Here is a 17,762-nt window from a genome sequence, read left to right as displayed (position 1 = left end):
GTCTATGAATCTGACTCCCAAAGAGACAATCTCTGGACTTTTTTGGAGGTGGGGGTGGGGGTGGGATGAGACTCTTGGGAAATACATTTTAATGAGAAACCATAAGAGGTGATAAGCACAAGGCGTTTGAAGTGAGCGTCCAAACATGCACACCAGATATATGCGGTCCGAGTGGTTTTACTGGTTCTGTGGCAGAGCATATAAAGTATTAGGCTGGTACAAAAGTAATTGCGGTTTTTACAGTTTTTAATCTTTTAAACCGCAACTACTTTTGCACCAACCTAATAACTATTGTCCAAAGAAGCCCTAGCCAGACCTCAGACCTAGTATCTGGTACTTAGCATATAAATGGTACTGTGAATAGGCCAAGAGTACCTGGACATGCCGGATACCTTCTGGAATACGAGGCCACTAACCTGGGAAGAAGATACAGCGGTTCTAGGAGACAAGGGGGGGACCTCCTCAAAAGGTGCAATAACATAGTACTTAATTGGTACAGCTGGAAGGTATTCCCTAGGCAGGGATTGACTGCTAGTGGCTTGACACATGCTGGTCTGACATGTGTGCCCATTGCTCTCTCCTGAATGTGCTACCTGTGCTTGTCCAGGGCTTGGTTTTGCTGGGCCTGGGCCTCTGCACCTGGAATAGGAGCATAAGAATAGAGCTACTGCAAAGTTCCTAAGTTATATAATTAAGACACCCATCATAGTGAAAATGGTGGGAGAGGGAATACTGGCGTTTTCTTTGGACTTTAACACACAAAGGGGAGAAGATTTAACATCTGGCCTGGGAATTCCAAAACGAGAAGTTTTCATTCAAATATGGAAATATTTCTAGATTGCTGAGCTTCAGGCTATAATGTATCTCATTTTCTAACTTCTGGTGCACTGTATATGAAAACAGGGCTGGGCATAATCTGAAATAGGGAAAAGATTAGAGTAAAATTTCAGTCTAGAGTACAGAATAGACTTGGAGTTCATTTATTTAATGGTTCGTTCTTTCCATTTTAAGTCTGTTGGAGGCAAAAGCTAAACTGTGATCCTAAACTGTGATCCTAGGAGGATACTTGCAAGATTAATAATTGGTAATGGGGGATCAGCCTCATGAAGGCTGGTACAGGACCGCTGTTTTGGTCATCGGACGGGCTACTGGTATTTAGTAGGCAGAGACCAGAGATGAGAAACATCCTGCCAAATATGGGACAGTTGGGAAAACCAAGCTTCTCGCGTCCTGCATGGCTTTTGAAGATCCTGCCAGATACCCGTGCAGATGAGAAGTCTGTTCATAATGATCTAACTCCATTTAAACATAAAGTATTTTTGTAGCTACAAGAATGCAGCTATATGTAAATCCACTTTATTTAGAAACTACCAAGAATTATTCATTGCTTTGGAAAATCATGTCAGCGACACCACCACCACTTGTGATGTGTGACTCACTAACACAACGTGCAAATTATCACTGCACTTGCATTGGAAGTGACGTTACGCATAGATGTGAGATTCTGATAATTTGTTTGCCATTGAAGTGCTTCCTAAACTTTTACATCATAAATACCTATGATTTTATTATATTTTCCTTTATATTATTATTAAGATATTATGTTATTCTTTTAATTAGGTATACAGGTTGATTATACTGTCTAAGAATTTCCTTTCAAGATATTGAAGAAAAAGGAAACATCGCAAAACATTTACTATAAAAAGGGGTGATTGGAGTGGCCGGTTAGCTCAGTTGCTTAGTGTGGTGCTAATAACACCAACGTTGCCGGTTCCATTCCCACATGGGCCACTGTGAGCTGCGCTCTCCTTAAAAAAAAAAGGTGGGTGGTGATTATATACAGTTGAAACTACTAGCCTGTATGATCTGGCTGTCCTCTGCTTACTTCTCCAACTCTTACCACCTGCCCCTTCACTCACTAAATTCCAGCCAAGCTGCCATCTGTCTCTCAAACGTCCAAGGTCACTCTTGTTACTAGGCCTTTGCAGTTGCTGTTCCCTCTACTTGTAATGCTCTTTCCCCAAATCTTTGCATGGCTTGCTTCTTTTCATCATTTAAGTGCACCTTATTGTCTTCCCAATACTTCAATTACCTGAATTCATCTTATTTACTTGTTTACTTAACTGTCTATTTTCCCCATGAGAATGTGGGTTCCATAAGAGCAGGAATCGTGTACATCTGGTTCACTATTAAAGTCCCGGTGGCTAGAACAGTGCCTGGTATACAGTATGCACTCCATAAATATTTGTTGGATAAATAAATGTAATCCACTTTAGGTACTCTTATTAAAAATTATTGAAATAATTTACATCTAATAAAATGCATTCATTTAAAAAAATTATTGAACCATACCTACAGATTAATTTAAGGTTATATATTGATAGAACAATTTAAGACACCATACTTCATGCCAGACTTAGAATAATCTGAATAAAGCTATAAGGTCAGTTAGACTTTATTCATGTTGTAAGATTACAACCGCAGAATCAAATTGGAAAAACCATCACAGAATCTAGGACTTTTAAGATAAAACCCAGAGCCATGAACAATTAGTGATAGCTATATACTATGAACTTCCTAATTACATGTTAAATATACTTAAAGTATATTTTCTTAAGTTTCAAATGTTTCTAACTTCACACAAACACACCTACAACCACAGAGCTTTTCTAGCTTTCTAACATTTCAAGTTAGATCTTTTCAAAGGCATATTATTTTTTGTATGTTTCTAACAATGGTCTGTCTTTCAATAACTGACCTCCCTGAATAGAATCTCCTGCCTAAGAATTCTAATAAATTTTGCTCTACAGGGAAAATACTATTATAACAAGCTTATAATATATTAGCTACTCTGATCCAAAAAAGGGAGTCTTTACCACCTAGATGCTCTGGAGTGAACAGATAGCTTTTTCTTTTAACATAGATCCATAGTTTTAGTAAAACTAAAGACTTTAAGAATGTTATAAAACTTATAAGACTTTTAACAGAAAAACAACAGAACCCTTAGACACAAGTATCTAATTCCCTTATTACACACCATATTCATTAAAATAGAAAATTTAACCTGTCATAAAAATTATATAACACATTTTATAGTTACTTGGTTGATCAATTATCCATATTTACAATATATCCAGCTTCTTTAAATAACATTATTACTGATACGTGACTTACCAAATACTCCTCTGTGCCATACAGTGAAACAAACTGCTCATCATCTTCTAATTCTCTAGCTGCCCCAAAATCTGTGAGTTTGTATACAGACTGTCCGTCCTCCCCTATAACACGCATGATATTTCCTGGCTTGATATCACGGTGCACTATGCCGTTCTCTCGGAGATGATTCATTCCACCCACTTCAATAATAAATATAAAACAAAGGAAGTTATAATATAGGTGTCTATGTGTATATCGGTGCGCGTTAAATTCATTGATATAATTATTTCATATTCAATCAATACATAAATTGGACTAAAGTCATTTTAAGTAAAGAATAGGTAGTATTTATATTTTATATCTCAGGTTTGAGTCATAAGGAGTTTTTGAATGATAAGGATCAATTTGGTCTAAGGAAGAGTCCAATCTCTCTCTTTTTTTTTTTTCTATCGAACCTTTAAAACTTTATTGGTCTGAGAATCAAAGTTAGTATGTAAATATCCAAATGACTAGAGAATAGTTTAGGTGGAAAAATCAGGGAACATAATTAACCAGAGTACCTATATTTAGTGCTTAAATCAGTCCTTAAATATCATTCTGAAAAATCACTTCACTGACTCTCAAGATCAGTTTCATGAATCTTTTCCATGCTTGTAGGAATTAAAAATATACTCAAAAGGAAGAATACTTAGCAATTTAAATAGTCACAAATCCTGCCATATTTAAAATAAATGGAATTGGCTTTCAATCAGATAATAAATAATCCTAATTACCAATCCAATCAAAACTTAAACTTTGTTAAGTTAGCAGCTAATTTACATATTGAACAATATTTAAACATCAGTACCAATGAATATTGTGTACACATTGTATTTTTTTAATCCTAATTCAACTATTTGAAAAAGTAAGGTGAAAAAGAATGACACAGAGAGAAAGAGTAAAACAGAACACAGAAGACTAAGGACTGAACAAAAACAAACCGTTGCCTTGTCTTTGATGATCTATGCATTAAATCCCCATGTACTCAGTATACTAGAATATTTATCCCTATCCCACCCCTACCACAGACCAAGACCATCTATAAAGTATGTTTTCATCTCATAAGTAATCACATACTGAGCTACAAACGGCAGAGACCCTAAAACACTAGACTGGTATTAATATATTTTCCTTTGTTTGTGTTTCAATACTTTTGGCACATAGGGGATTACCTATGCTGAGACCATTTAGCCTTCTAGCAAAAATTCTGCTTCAATGCATCAACAGTGGCATGCCAGAGATGCCTAAATTCACAGTAAGGCTTAGGGCTATTTGTTGCCAAAATCTGTGAACATGCAAGTTGATTGTTCTCTTTCATGCTCCTGTCTGCATTATTTCATTGGATAATGAGATAGGCTGCCCTTTCTGTCCATCACTAGAGCAGCTGGAGACAGCATTTGCTACCTGGCAAAACTTTCGAAGAAGGATCTTTCTTAGCAGCAGATAAACCCAGGGATCCAAGATCTGGTTCAGTGAAGCCAAGTAGACAGCTATTAAGAACAAGTTGCATTCTTTCTGCTTTTCTGGGTGCGTCTTACAGTGCTCAACTGATGTCTGATTGAAGATCATTTTCAACATCATTATCAAGATTTTTAAAAATAGTAATGCTGTTTTGCAGCGGATGGCGGCTCAGTTGGTTAGAGCCCTGAGCTCTGGGCAACAGGGCTGCTGATTCGATTTGCACATGGGCCAGTGATCTACTCTGTCCTTAATTAGAATGAAGACAACAAGCTGCAGCTGGGCTGCCTCTGAGATCTTGGGCAGGCCGGTGGCTCAGTGGGTTGGGGCGCGTGCTCTCAACCACAAGGCCGCTGGTTGGACTCCCACACAGGACGCTAGGCTGTGCCCTCCACAACTAAGACTGAAAGGACAACAACGTGACTTGGGGCTGACGGGTCCAGCAATGGTGACCAGCAGACCGACAGCACACACACGATCCCCAAAAGTTGGATGGCGGTCTCAGTCATGATCTGGCCCCACTGGGCGCTGGACTGCGATGCCATGACTTTGGCCCAGCAGCAGGATACCAGGGCCTTAATGGTGGCCAGGTTGCAGGCGAACACGATGGTCAGAGCTGAGAGTCCCAGGAAGGCAAAGGTGGAGGCGAAGAAAAGGTTGCCCCAGTTGCGCGAAGAGCTCCTCCCATTGCCTCCTCCCCCGGTGCTAATGAAGCACCACGTCCCAGGCCACTGGATGCTGTACTGGCCCACGCCCAGCACCGGCAACAGGACGAAAGCGAGCACCGCCAGCCACACGCCGAACATCACTGAGCGGGTGGCACGCGTCTTCCTGTGGCTCGCGTACCAGTGAGGCGCTCGGATGGCCAGCGCCCGCTCGACGGCCATGGCGCTGGCGATGAAGAGCAAGGAGAGCCCAAAGACAGTCATGGTCAGACCACAGAAAGTGCACAGCCTTCCCGCCGGGTCGAGGGGCTCCCAGTGCTGCTTGGACAGGTACACGACGATGACCACAGGGCTGGTGAGCAGCTGCCCCATCAGGTCCGTGAGTGCCAGCCGACGCACAGCAGAAACGATATCTTGCGCTTGCTCTCCCGGTGCCGGTAGCTCCGCGACACCAGCAGTATGGCCAGCGCGTTACCCACAAAGCCGGTGTTCAGCATGGTGATCGGGAAAGCTATGGACAATAGCGGGCTCCGGGGGACGCGTGAGGTTGCCCAGCGCCTGGGAGGAGCGCTCTGGCGCCCACATGCCTGCGTAGGAGTGGCTGAGGTGGGTGCAGAAAGGAGCGCGCCCGTAGCCCCGGGTCTCCATGTTAGCTTGGAGGTGGAGAGGACGGCGCCGGGCGAACAGCAGCGGGAGCTGGTAGACAGGGGTCAGGAGGCGGTGGAGGTCGGTAGCGGCCTGAGTGGGGGCTCAGGCTGCGTTCCATGATGCGGGTGCAACCGCCGCCTCACTTTGCTACATGGGTCCGGGCGGCGCCTGGGCTTTCGGCCCCGCAGGCAGCCGCTCCGTGGGCTCGGGGAAGCCTCCAGCTCCCAGGCCCAATGTCTTAAATACTATCAGGAAAATGGAGCAAAATGGTCTCAAGCATGTGACTTCCTGAAATACTTTTGGTTATATGCACGTACATATAGGCAATCTGCCTAAATTTAAGAAAAATATCAACCTTTCACCAGTTTTATATTTCTTTACCTTGGGAAAAAAATGCCACAAAAAAGTAAACTGGACTTAATACATAAAATAGTAAAAATAATAGAAAGAGGCAGTATCAGACTTGTTTCCATAACATACTTTTCATATGCTTTTCTGAAAAGGTCATTTTCCTTTCCTTTTTTTTTTAAAGGTTGAAGGTGGTTGAAATTAAGCTGTTTTGGCTAAATAACAAGTAGTGTCACTGAGCAAGTTTGAAATATTCGTTTGACAATTGATAGATGAATGTCCAAATATAACATGAAAAAAAGTTTAGGGGTATCAACATTTAATTATGAAAACTCAGGGGTACCAGTATACTAAGGAAGGCATCAAGTATCCCTAACTTCTATTTGATTAAACAGGCTGTAACATAGATTGTTTCTCTCTCATTTCATCCTCACCTTAAATGGTCTCCACACTGCTTCTAGTATCAAGTTCAAGAACTCCCAGTAACCTTATGCCTTCTTCATCACTGGGTTTTCCCTAGTCCTCAAATATTGACCATTTTTTCCCAAGAAGATATTATTCCCTTTGGTTCATATATACATATTTTAATAACAGTTTTATTAAGATAAAATTCACATATCATAAAATTCATCCTTTTAAAGTATATAATTCAGTAGTTTTTAATATAGTCACAGGCACAGAGTGTACAACCATCACCACTTACCTCAGAACATTTTCATTTTGCCAAAAAGATATCCCAAAACCATTGTAGTCACTCCTCAAATCTGCCTTCCACTCAAACCCCTGGCACCCACTAATCTGCTTTCTGTCTCTATGGATTTGCCTATTCTGGACATTTCATATAAATGAAATCATATATAAATAGGGTGGCATTCTGTGTCTGGCTTCCTTCACTTAGCCTAATTTTTCAAGGTGCACCTATATTACAGTATGTATCCAGTATGTATCACTAACTCATTTCGTTTTATGAACAAATAATATCCCATATGGATATACCACGTTTTGTTTATTCATCAGTTGATGGACACAGGCTGTTTTCATTTTTTGGCTATTAGGAATACTGGTGTACAAATTTTTGTGTGGAATGTTTTTAATTATATTAGGTAAATACCTAGCAATGGAATTTGCTAAGTCATATGGTAATTCTGTGTTTAACCTTTTGAGGAACTGCCAGACTGTTTTCCCAAGTGGCTGCACCATTTTACATTTCTACCAGCAGTGTATGAGGGTCCCAATTTCTCCACAACCTCACCAACACTTGCTTTTGTTTCGTCTTTTTTATTTTAGCCATCTTAGTGTGTATGAGGTAGTATCTCTTTGTGGTTTTTGGTTTTCATTGGCCTAATGACTAATGATCTTGGACATCTTTTTACATGCTTGTTGTATATCTACTTCGGGAACATGTCTATCAAATCCTTTGCCCATTTTTAAATTGGATTATTTGTCTTTTTATTGATGAGTTGTCAAGATAAAAATTCCTTATCAGATATATAATTGCAAATATTTTCTCTCATTCTGTGGGCTATCTTTTCATTTACTTGATTTCCTTTGAAACACAAATGTTTTCAATGTTGATAAAGTCCAATTTGTCTTTTTTTTTCCTTTTTGTACTGTGCTTTTGGAGTCATATCTAAGAAAGCTTTGCATAAAGGTCTTTGGTTATAAATGTGAAAAATTTGTTTTTAAAATATGTCATTAAATTATATACACATATACATAAAATTATGTAAACAAACGTACCCACATCCCGCAAAACAATCAAAAATTCAGACTCTGGTAGTCCATAGGCATTAGATGGTTCTTCTAAAACAGTGTATAAACTCCCACATGGACAAAATTCCATAATAAGTACTTTATGTCTTGTGGTTGTCTGAAAAAAAAAACACAAAATCAGTGATTGGGACTCAATATAAAAAATAATTTTTTATCTGCCATTACTTACCTGATCTCATTTAAATATGGGATTTGTTAAATATTTGTTGAGCACACACATATAAGAATTAACACCTTCTAAATTCCTATTAAAATTTAATTTATTTTTGAAGACATTCAAGCCACAGTGAAAGCTGGCTAAATCTGAACTAGAAAATCACTGCTACAATGTTGTGACAGTTCTTTAAAATTTTTTTTTAATTACTAATACATATAGTACATTTAGGACATCAGGTCTTCTAACAAATCTCTTAAAATATTTGAAGTTTTTCTCATAAAGAGTCTTTTTACTTCAATGAATGGGGTTGTAGCCTTAAAAACAAACAGGCGGCAGAATACCTGAGTGGTCCTTCTCGCAGCAAAGTTATAGTCTGCTCATTTCCATCTGAGCTACTGATTTTAACGTACCTTTGATTATAAGACACATCATCAATAACAGCTTTATAGGGATAAAGAAATATTAACAAATTACATACACTTTAAGACACATGCCATTTCAGAAACTTGAAAATGTGAATGTGTCTTAAAATCCAGTATTGATCTCCAACTTCTTATCCTTTTTTCCTTTTATAATTTTTTTCTACATATCCCCAAAACACTTTTATAAAACATTTTGAATTTCTCTCTAGAGTTATAAAGGAAGAAATAATTTTAAAAGAAAAAAACTTTTTTAAAATAATGAAATAATATATGTTGATAGTTGCAATTTGGGAAATACCCATAATTCCATCACCCAGAGAGAATTATGTTAATATTTTGGTATATTTTATTTCAGTTTTTTTATATGTATCAAATCACATTACAGATACCTAACACTATTTACCATACTGCATACATCAAAGATCATACTACATACATATTTGAAATCCTGATTTTCTCACATAACATTATACATAAGCATGTTCGCAGGTGATAAAAATGTCATTAACTACTGTGTACTGAAGAATTAATTGTACCCAAATAGAAGTTTGGCCTTTGCCCTTGGCTACTGTGAGGTGATTGCTAGGCCTCTGGGATGTCCTTCTGCTAGAAGTGTCTTTGTTTCTCTCAGAGATGTGGCCACATGACGGTCTAACAATGTTACTTATGATGGGGATTTTAGGACACACAGATCTGTTGTAACTTCTGGAGTAAATGGAGACTAAACCTGTGGGAAAGGTGGACAGACTAAAGGTCGGCCATGCTGGCAGTATGTGATTGAGCCCCAATAAAAACTTTCAACACCAAAGGCTCAGGTAAGCTTCCAAGGTTGGCAATATTCTGTGCGTACTGTCAATGCTGGGAGGGGAATGTGTCCCTGTAGACAGAGAAGACTCATATTTAGAACCCTCTCATTCTGCTCTATGGGTCTCTTCCTTTAGCTTCTTCTATAGTAATTTGTATCCTTTTGCTATAATAAAACTGTAATTGTAAGTACAGTGCTTTCCTGAATTCTATGAGTCATTCAACATTCTAGCAAATTATCAAATCTGAGGGCAGTTATGGGAAGCCTCTCATTTGTAGCCAGCTGGTTTGAAGTGAAGGTAGCCGTGGGGACTCCTGAACTTGGAGCTCGTGTCTGAATGAGCAGTCTTGTGGCGACTATTCTCTTGGACTGTGCAATTTGCCAAACTCCTCTGTAGCTGGTATCAGAAGTCTTGCATAAACTTGGCAGTCTGGAGGGCTACACTCTTAACCTTGAGTATAGCTAACTACAAATAACCATCCATCACACCTTCTCATTTATTTAACGATTCTTTATTATAAACAGGGCAGCAATGAACACATTTGTGTATAAAACTAATTTACATTTCTAATTACTTCTTAAGAAGTAACCACCACTAAAAGTAAAATCACTATTGTAGGGGGTATAAACTGCCAAACTGTTTTTCAAAAGGTGTGATGTTATTGATTACCCATGTCTAAAGGGATTAACATAGATTTCTATTTCCACTACTTGTAGGTAATTATCCTAATGACATCCTTAATTTCAGTGTTACCCCCGACATCAATTCTTTCACAACTGCACTTCATATATTAATTTCTGGATTCCTAAGATTGTTATTCTTTTACAAGATTTCCTAAGATTTTTACACTTTTGACTTTTTGCTTGCTTCTTTTATAAATGTCAATTTAACTTCACTTAGGTGTGTTTTTTTTTGTAATAATACTGGTAACCAAATTCTATACTTTTATTTCTTATACTACTTTTTCTGATTCCATGATACTTTATTTCCATTGTTATAACTATTCAAGAATCTTTGAGGGCCGGCCCGGTGGCTCAGGCGGTTAGAGCTCCATGCTCCTAACTCTGAAGGCTGCTGGTTCAATTCCCACATGAGCCAGTGGGCTCTCAACCACAAGGTTGCTGGTTCAACTACTCCAGTCCCGCAAGGGATGGTGGGCTGTGCCCCCCGCAACTAGAATACGGCAACTGGACCTGGAGCTGAGCTGCGCCCTCCACAACTAAGATTGAAAGGACAACAACTTGACTTGGAAAAAAGGCCTGGAAGTACACACTGTTCCCCAATAAAGTCCTGTTCTCCTTCCCCAATAAAATCTTAAAAAAAAAAAAAAAAGGAATCTTTGAGAATAGAATATTTCGTTGTATGAACTCTAATTTTCACCATTTTTTAAAAACCGATTGTTCATAAAATATTTTTTTGATTATTTCATCTGAACCATAATAACTAAACAAGACAAGATTAACTAAAACTTGACTACTTACCTCCTCTTCAATAGCAAACAATTTGACAATATTTTTGTGATTGAGTTTTTTTAACACTTCAAATTCTCTCATTTGAACATCTACTGGACGAAGGAAGCTTATGTTATTAAATACTTTGATAGCAAATAAGTCACCAGTTTTCTAAAAAAAGGAGAAAGAGAAAGATTTTATTTACCTATAATATTAAAAAGAAGAGTAAAAGATACCATTAGAACTAGCTATAGCAATTTAGCTTTTTTATAGAACACGCCGAACATTTTTAAGCACAGGTAATTTGCACTAGGACTCCTGAGTTTTTTTTAAAGCTAAAATAAATCAATCAACTGCTCAATATTTCTTTCAAATTATATGGTTTGATATGTAGAAAATACTATTTTCTTTCATATTATAAAGCTTTCAGTATGATACACAAGGCAAAGATAGACATTTACATAGCAGAAGATAAGAGCTCTAATAGTATCAAATGTGAAAGTACATTTTAGACTAAGAAATAGAAACTGAAACTCACAGGAGTTTGTTCAGGGCCTAATTAATTTTAAACTAATAAAAACAGGAAAAGAGATTGAAAACTGTATTTCACATACGAAATTTTTAGTAAGAATCTCAAAGTAATGCAATTAACGTTTCAGAACTATTCCCTAGCAGCAGTCATGTGTCTGTGTGGTATGTGCGTGCAGAAATAGGAGTTGGAGAGTCAAGTCCAGGTGGACCATCCCTGTTGGCTTGTCCCCCTGCTGCTTTGTAACTTCCCCCAGATGGTCAGGGAGGTTGTTGCTCCACAGACCACCTCTAGATATTTCCTTCTCACCCTGATGTCCCTGCAGCAGCCCCGCTCTCACTCTCATGGCATGTTGTAGTAGCACACACAGAATGACAACACCCAGCTGGAGCTGGGAGGGAATCTAAGAGGTACAACGTACTTGCTGAATTCCAGGTAAACATGACATTCTCAAGTTCTTCATATGAACCTTACTTTAAAACTCTCTTTCAGACGCGCCCACCTCCTTCCACTCACTCTAAACTGCAAGCTTCTCCTTGGTGGTCAGTCCAGATTTGTTAAATTTAATCTTACTTTTCTCATAATCCAAGGTTGAACCACCCCGGAGCAAGTGGAAAGATCATCTCTTTGACCTTGGGGTTCAAGCACCCCCTGCTTAAAGCTGTTTCATGGCTCTCTGCCTGCCAGGACCTCTGTGCCGTTCCTGCTTGGAAGCCCTCTCTACAGTTTCCCACACATTTCTCCTCTTACAGCCAGCCATCACCCTCCTCCCCTCACCTCAGAATCTCATGAGTTTTCTTAAAACCATTTAACTGCTTCATAATCTCACTCTTCAAAATCACTATTTGGAGACCATCATCTATGTGATGTGATCACTCGTCCCTCACTTTTCCCCTCCTCTCACACCAAACACACATATATTGTTTCCAGAGGAAAGGGTCACTGATCGTTTTCAGAAAATTGAACAACTGAACTACAGGTTAATTACAATGTTTTCCCACTTGTTCAGCCAGGGTAAGGACACTGCCAAATCTATACTACCCAACAGAGAGATTTTTCTTTAGGATGCTTGTCTAAAATTAGGAGAATCCTAACAGAGGTGTGAGCAGGGAACATAACACAATGTTGGAATGTACCCATAGTGATCAAGGCCTTTTGTTGCCTACGTTATACCTGTGAGAGGACCATTTTCCCTTTACTTAACAGCACATTTATCATTCACTCTCCCTAAGTGAAAGCATATATGAATATTTAGAGATCTATGTGTACATAAATACAGAAAGTCCTCATTTAACATCGTCAGTAGGCTCTGTGACTTTAAATGAAACGATGTATATAATGAAACCAATTTTACCATAGACTAATTGAAATAAACCGGTTAAGTTCCTCCAGCACCTCATCAGCATTGTAACCAAACGACATTAAGCAAAACATTATTCAGGACCTGCTGTGTATGCATGTGCAGATCATCACATCCTTCCGACAGCGCTTTACCCTGGGTGTCACACACATATACACCCATCCACACACACATTAGTAGCTAAAGGCAACTAGATGAAAAAAAGACAGATTAAGAAGGTAATATAACTTGAATAACAAATACTAAACTTAGGGACCTGGTCATTCTAAGCAGTAACATACAAGAGTTTAGCTAATATCACGTATAAAATCCTTAATTATTAAGGGCAAGCAGGATTTTGGGGGTATAGTTCTAAACCCTGAAATTGATGTCACTGAGAACAAACATGGTCCCTCAAAACACATCCCTGGGAAGACAATTAGGGACTGAATACTAAACTGAGTCTTAGCAATCTTATGGCTCTCAAATCCTGATTTTAAGCTTTCAAAGTACAGTGGATAAAGTACGTTTTTGTTTCCTTTGAAGAACTTCAGGTTGTCTTAGGTTAGTCTAATCTGTCCTCATTCATTCAACAAACATTTACAGAGCGCCTACTGTGTACAGGCACTTACATGAAGGACGATGAGTAAGTAAAGAAAGAGGACCAGAATATATGAAATATTTACTAGGGCCAGGCACTAGAAATATGCCTCACCCAATCTCTATCACAACTGACTACCTGTCACTCCATCAGTTTCCAATTTACATTCCTTCCAATGTCACCTTGCTACTAAACACAAAACTCTTCGTTAGCAGGAACTGCATATTATTTGTAGTTATATTCACCAGATCCTGCACAGTGTGTGACATATATCAAGTGATTATTAAAGTTTGTTCAGTTAATTTGGGTCACAGGAAGACAGTCAGATGTTCTTAATGCTAAAGCCTGTGTAACCACCCAAGTCTTCTCTTCTTGGCAGTGGGCACAAAACAAAAACAATTTCCAGCAAGGTTGATCACAATGGACTTGATCAAAGACCCAGAGACCACAATGAACTTAATCAAGAACCCAGAACATGTAGACAATTCTGGAATCGGAAGGAAAAAAGTTAAAAGCATCCGTATGACACTTCTGATTCATTCTCTAGGAGCCACAAAGGCTGTTTTTAGTCATACTCTCTTCCCAGAAGAGGAAACAGCCCCTCATCTATGAATGCTTATTTCATTGTCACTGACAGAACTCACTGGTAATCTCAAGGTGACAGGAAAATATGAAGAAACTCTTCTTTACTAAAATGTTCAGAGCTCCTGTTTCTGAAAATAAGAATTTAGGAGACTCTAAATATCACTTACTCAAAACAAATTCATAGTGCTGAAAAATTAGTGGATGAGTCTTTTTATTTCACTTCCTTATTTTTCCAGCTTCCTTCCCAGAATAGAAACTTTAATGATCTTAAATGTCTTTGTTTTAAATTATTTTAATTATCTTTAATTTTATCCTCCAATATAGAATCTAACACAAACTATTTTTGGTTCTTGAAGTGCCTCTGGGATTTAGCCCTTTTATTTTATTCTCACTTCCAATAACAAGTTTGGGTCACCTGATACCAAGACAGAGCCTTTAAAACTGGGCCCCTTGCTGATAATCTCATTTTACTCCAATTCACCTTGTAGGATGCTATTTTACTGGGGGCAAGAAGCCTTAGTACAGAGATGTTGGAACCATTCGTGGGTTCCCCTCCAAACTACATACCTGCCTCCCTCTACTGCCCACCACCACAAACCACTGCCCCACTGAACATCTTGTTAGTGAGATCGCTCACCACCACAGGAGTGCTGGGCTGGGAAAAAAAAAAAAAAATCGAAAGGCACAACACATCGTTCCCCAATCCATTTTTCATCCAACCTCCAATTTTTCTTTGTTTTCTGACACATAACCTCTGCCACCATTGAGGAGCTATCACTGCCTCTGACATAAGCTATGCCTTAAATAACCACAAAAAAAGGTATTCTCGAGACAGTAAAATAAAAAACACCAAGTCTCACACTTCAGTACCTGTGCACTTCTCTGAAGAGTACACACAAAATGACAGAAAGCCTTCACAGTTTTCTCTGTACCAACCTTATGCCTTCCACGAAAGACATTTGCAGTGGCTCCTTGGCCTAAAATATCAGATAAAAGCCACAGGTGATTAGAAGTGCTCTGCATCTCGGCTTGGTCAGGCAATCCTCTTGTTACACTAAGAGAAAAGAAAAAATTTGCATGTTTGTTTTAAGGAACTAATACACTTAAGAAACAAATGTTAGCTATTTTCAGTCTCAAGTAAGATCACCCATTATTTATAGCAAAATTGAAGTACATACACCGCCCAATGAAAGAATCTAAATTCCCAGCAATATTAAAGGCTAATGCTGGGTGGGCTCTGAAAAAACATTAACTGATGACATCTTATATGTTCAAGTTAATTCACTTATAAAAAGGCTGAAAAAAAATGTATTTCCCTTCTAATTTTGTCTTTGTCAATGAGAGTGAAACTGGCCACTTCTTCAAAGGTTTTGAAAGATTAATCAAAGATGAATTTTTCTTAAAGTGTTCCAAAATAAAGTAGTAATGCAAAATATAACAGAAGTACAGCACAAATTACTTTGTTTCCTTGAAGGGCAGGACAACACTAATGAAAACAACTGTTGCCAGTGTACAAGACCTCCATAACTTAAAAATTTTATCTACACAGAGCCTAACAGTCATAATGGAAAGGTACAAAAATCATTATTCCTGCAAGTTTACTAACTTTCCTGAAATTAATTTAAGGATAGTTTCTCCAACCTCCAACTACATAAATATAGACATACCAAGTATATATTATCAAGCCTTAAAAACATAAGCAGAGGGAGATGCTGCATGTGTGGGGGCTCAAAAGGTATATGGAAAATCTCCGTTCCTTCTGCTCAAATTTGCTCTGAACCCAAAACTGCTCTAAACAATAAAGTCTATTAAAAGAAAAAACATCATCCCTTTTTAATATTGAAAGAGAGCATCACCCGCTTTTAATACTATCCTTTAATACTGAAAAGCTATACAACTATAAAGATATTAAAAATTGAGTCCCATGTTGGAATAAAAACGAGATATGCTAAACAGCATAACCACTAGTTTCACTAAGCCACCTTACATCTGCTGTAATATCAGATTGAAACAGACCTTAATATTTGTTTGTTGTTAGAACAGAGTAGGTATTCAGTGATGAATTAATGACTGCCAATAGGGCAAGCAGGATTAGGAATTTAAAGAATGGCCGGGGGTCTAAATTTCAGCACTCTTTGATATACTAACATATATTTATATAATTTTACCAGCCATCTAAATTAGATAAAGAATGTTACATACAGCAATTTACTGGAAATAAGCAATAAAAATAAGATTCCCTTTTCACAAATAAGGAATACACATCTGTCAGCTACTGAGGCAATAATTATAAAATTCTCAAATATCTTTTCAATAATATTTTCAAATATTTTACTATAATGAAAAACCTTCCCTAATTAATGTAACTATAAACAGCAAATAGTATCATTAGGTACCTATATGTACCTAGTGGATAATATAAAACACATTTGTCAGCTAATTTATCTGCTCTCTATATGTAGATATAAAATTACCTTTTCACAATGATTAAAGGGTATCATGTCTTTTGAAACTACCTTCCAAATAACCCACTATAACAACGTGCTAAAACATAAGCTGCTTGCTGTGTAGATCTTCCCACAATTTTGACTCAGTGAGGCAGGCACTGAACAAGTACGTTACTGGTCACCCTGCCTCACGTCTGCTTCCTTATACTGTCCAAAACGAAAGTTACCATTTGTCCATACATAAAAACTGGTCTGGTGAGACGGCAAATGGACCAAGTTTTAGGATTTCCAAACTCTACTATTATGCGAATCATTTGTGAAACAGATATATTCAGCGTTCTGGAGTGAAAACGGTAGGTCTCTGGTTATGCATTTGACAATTACTGGGAAGAACTTGGTTTGAGGCCACCTACTGAAAATACCTGGGAAGCGGACCAGAAAACAAACACATAAGCCATTTCCCCAAACGAAACGTTTAGGAACTTGCATTGTATTTACTAAAGATGTCCTTCACCTTCTAGCTTCCAGGGAATCAACCCCCGCTTGGTATCATCACTAAAACCTTAAGGAAACGTCCCCTTTTAACCCTCTGAAACAAAAAACAACCCGTTAAAAACTGCCGATCTTGTGTCTACGCTCGGAAAGAAGGGTAGAACGTGGCCAGTCTAACTCCAGCAGAAAGCGGGGCATCGCGTCTCTCCGGGGCGGCCAGGGCCCAGGCTCGGTTACAAACACATCCTCTTTCTTCGTGCCCAACGTCGCTACACCCGAGAGGGCCCCGGCCAGAGGGCCGGGAGTCGAGATGGAGGGGCCAGTGCCCACGCGACCATTCCATCCGGCTACGGACACCCCAGACCCCGGGAGGCGGTGTCCGGCCAGCCTGGGGTCCGGGGCGGGCTCGGCCTCGGGTTGTGGGGTTTCTCGGGTCGCCCGCCCCGCCCCCGCTCTGACTCAGCATTCCAGCTTCCCACAGTGGGCAGGAGCGTTCCTCGCGGGCCCGTGCCGGGCTCTGCTGCCCCAGCCCCACGCAGCTTCGGTCCCTCGGGCCGCGGCCGCCCCACTCACCGCGCCCGATCTCCGCCGCGCCACCGCCAGCGGGCTCCCGCCGCCTCCCAGCGCCTCAGAACACTTCCGGCTTCGGAAGCCCTGGCCAGGGGCCACGTGACCGACGGCCGGCGCTCGCGGGTGCGCGTGCGCACACTCGGGAGTCCGGGCCTTGGGTGCTGCCGCGGTGGACTCGCCCAGCCTCTGTACCGAGGGGCAGGGAGGCTGCGGGGGGTGTCTGATGTCTGATGTCGCCACACCCTCTGCCTGACCCCTCCGCTTCCGAGGGTGAAG

The 17,762-nt window shown here is 39.6% G+C and overlaps 2 protein-coding genes across 3 annotated transcripts in view; both read right to left on the bottom strand.

Moving 5' to 3' along the window:
• TBK1 (TANK binding kinase 1) overlaps positions 1-17,623 on the bottom strand; it is a 43,901-nt gene extending 26,278 nt beyond the window's left edge. For both annotated transcript variants that reach the window (XM_019732432.3, XM_019732431.3), the window contains exons 1-5: positions 17,490-17,623; positions 14,914-15,031; positions 10,954-11,094; positions 8,055-8,184; positions 3,175-3,356 (exon numbers count right to left, since the gene is read on the bottom strand). In XM_019732432.3, coding sequence (XP_019587991.1) covers positions 3,175-3,356; positions 8,055-8,184; positions 10,954-11,094; positions 14,914-15,000 — 540 coding nt within the window. In that variant the 5' untranslated portion in view covers positions 15,001-15,031; positions 17,490-17,623. The remainder of the gene's footprint in view (positions 1-3,174; positions 3,357-8,054; positions 8,185-10,953; positions 11,095-14,913; positions 15,032-17,489) is intronic.
• On the bottom strand, positions 4,260-8,040 carry LOC109447774 (prostaglandin E2 receptor EP3 subtype-like). Its single transcript, XM_019732438.3, is given in 4 exon segments — positions 4,260-4,782; positions 5,097-5,704; positions 5,707-5,840; positions 5,842-8,040. Coding segments are annotated over 4 exon segments (1,140 nt in total). The 5' UTR covers positions 5,967-8,040; the 3' UTR covers positions 4,260-4,509.
• Positions 17,624-17,762: the final 139 nt, after the last annotated feature.

This window comes from Rhinolophus sinicus, chromosome 1 (genome assembly GCF_057876585.1).
Source record: "Rhinolophus sinicus isolate RSI-liver-muscle chromosome 1, RSI-T2T, whole genome shotgun sequence".
NCBI classification, from domain to species: domain Eukaryota; kingdom Metazoa; phylum Chordata; class Mammalia; order Chiroptera; family Rhinolophidae; genus Rhinolophus; species Rhinolophus sinicus.
This window is presented reverse-complemented; position numbering and strand designations above follow the sequence as displayed.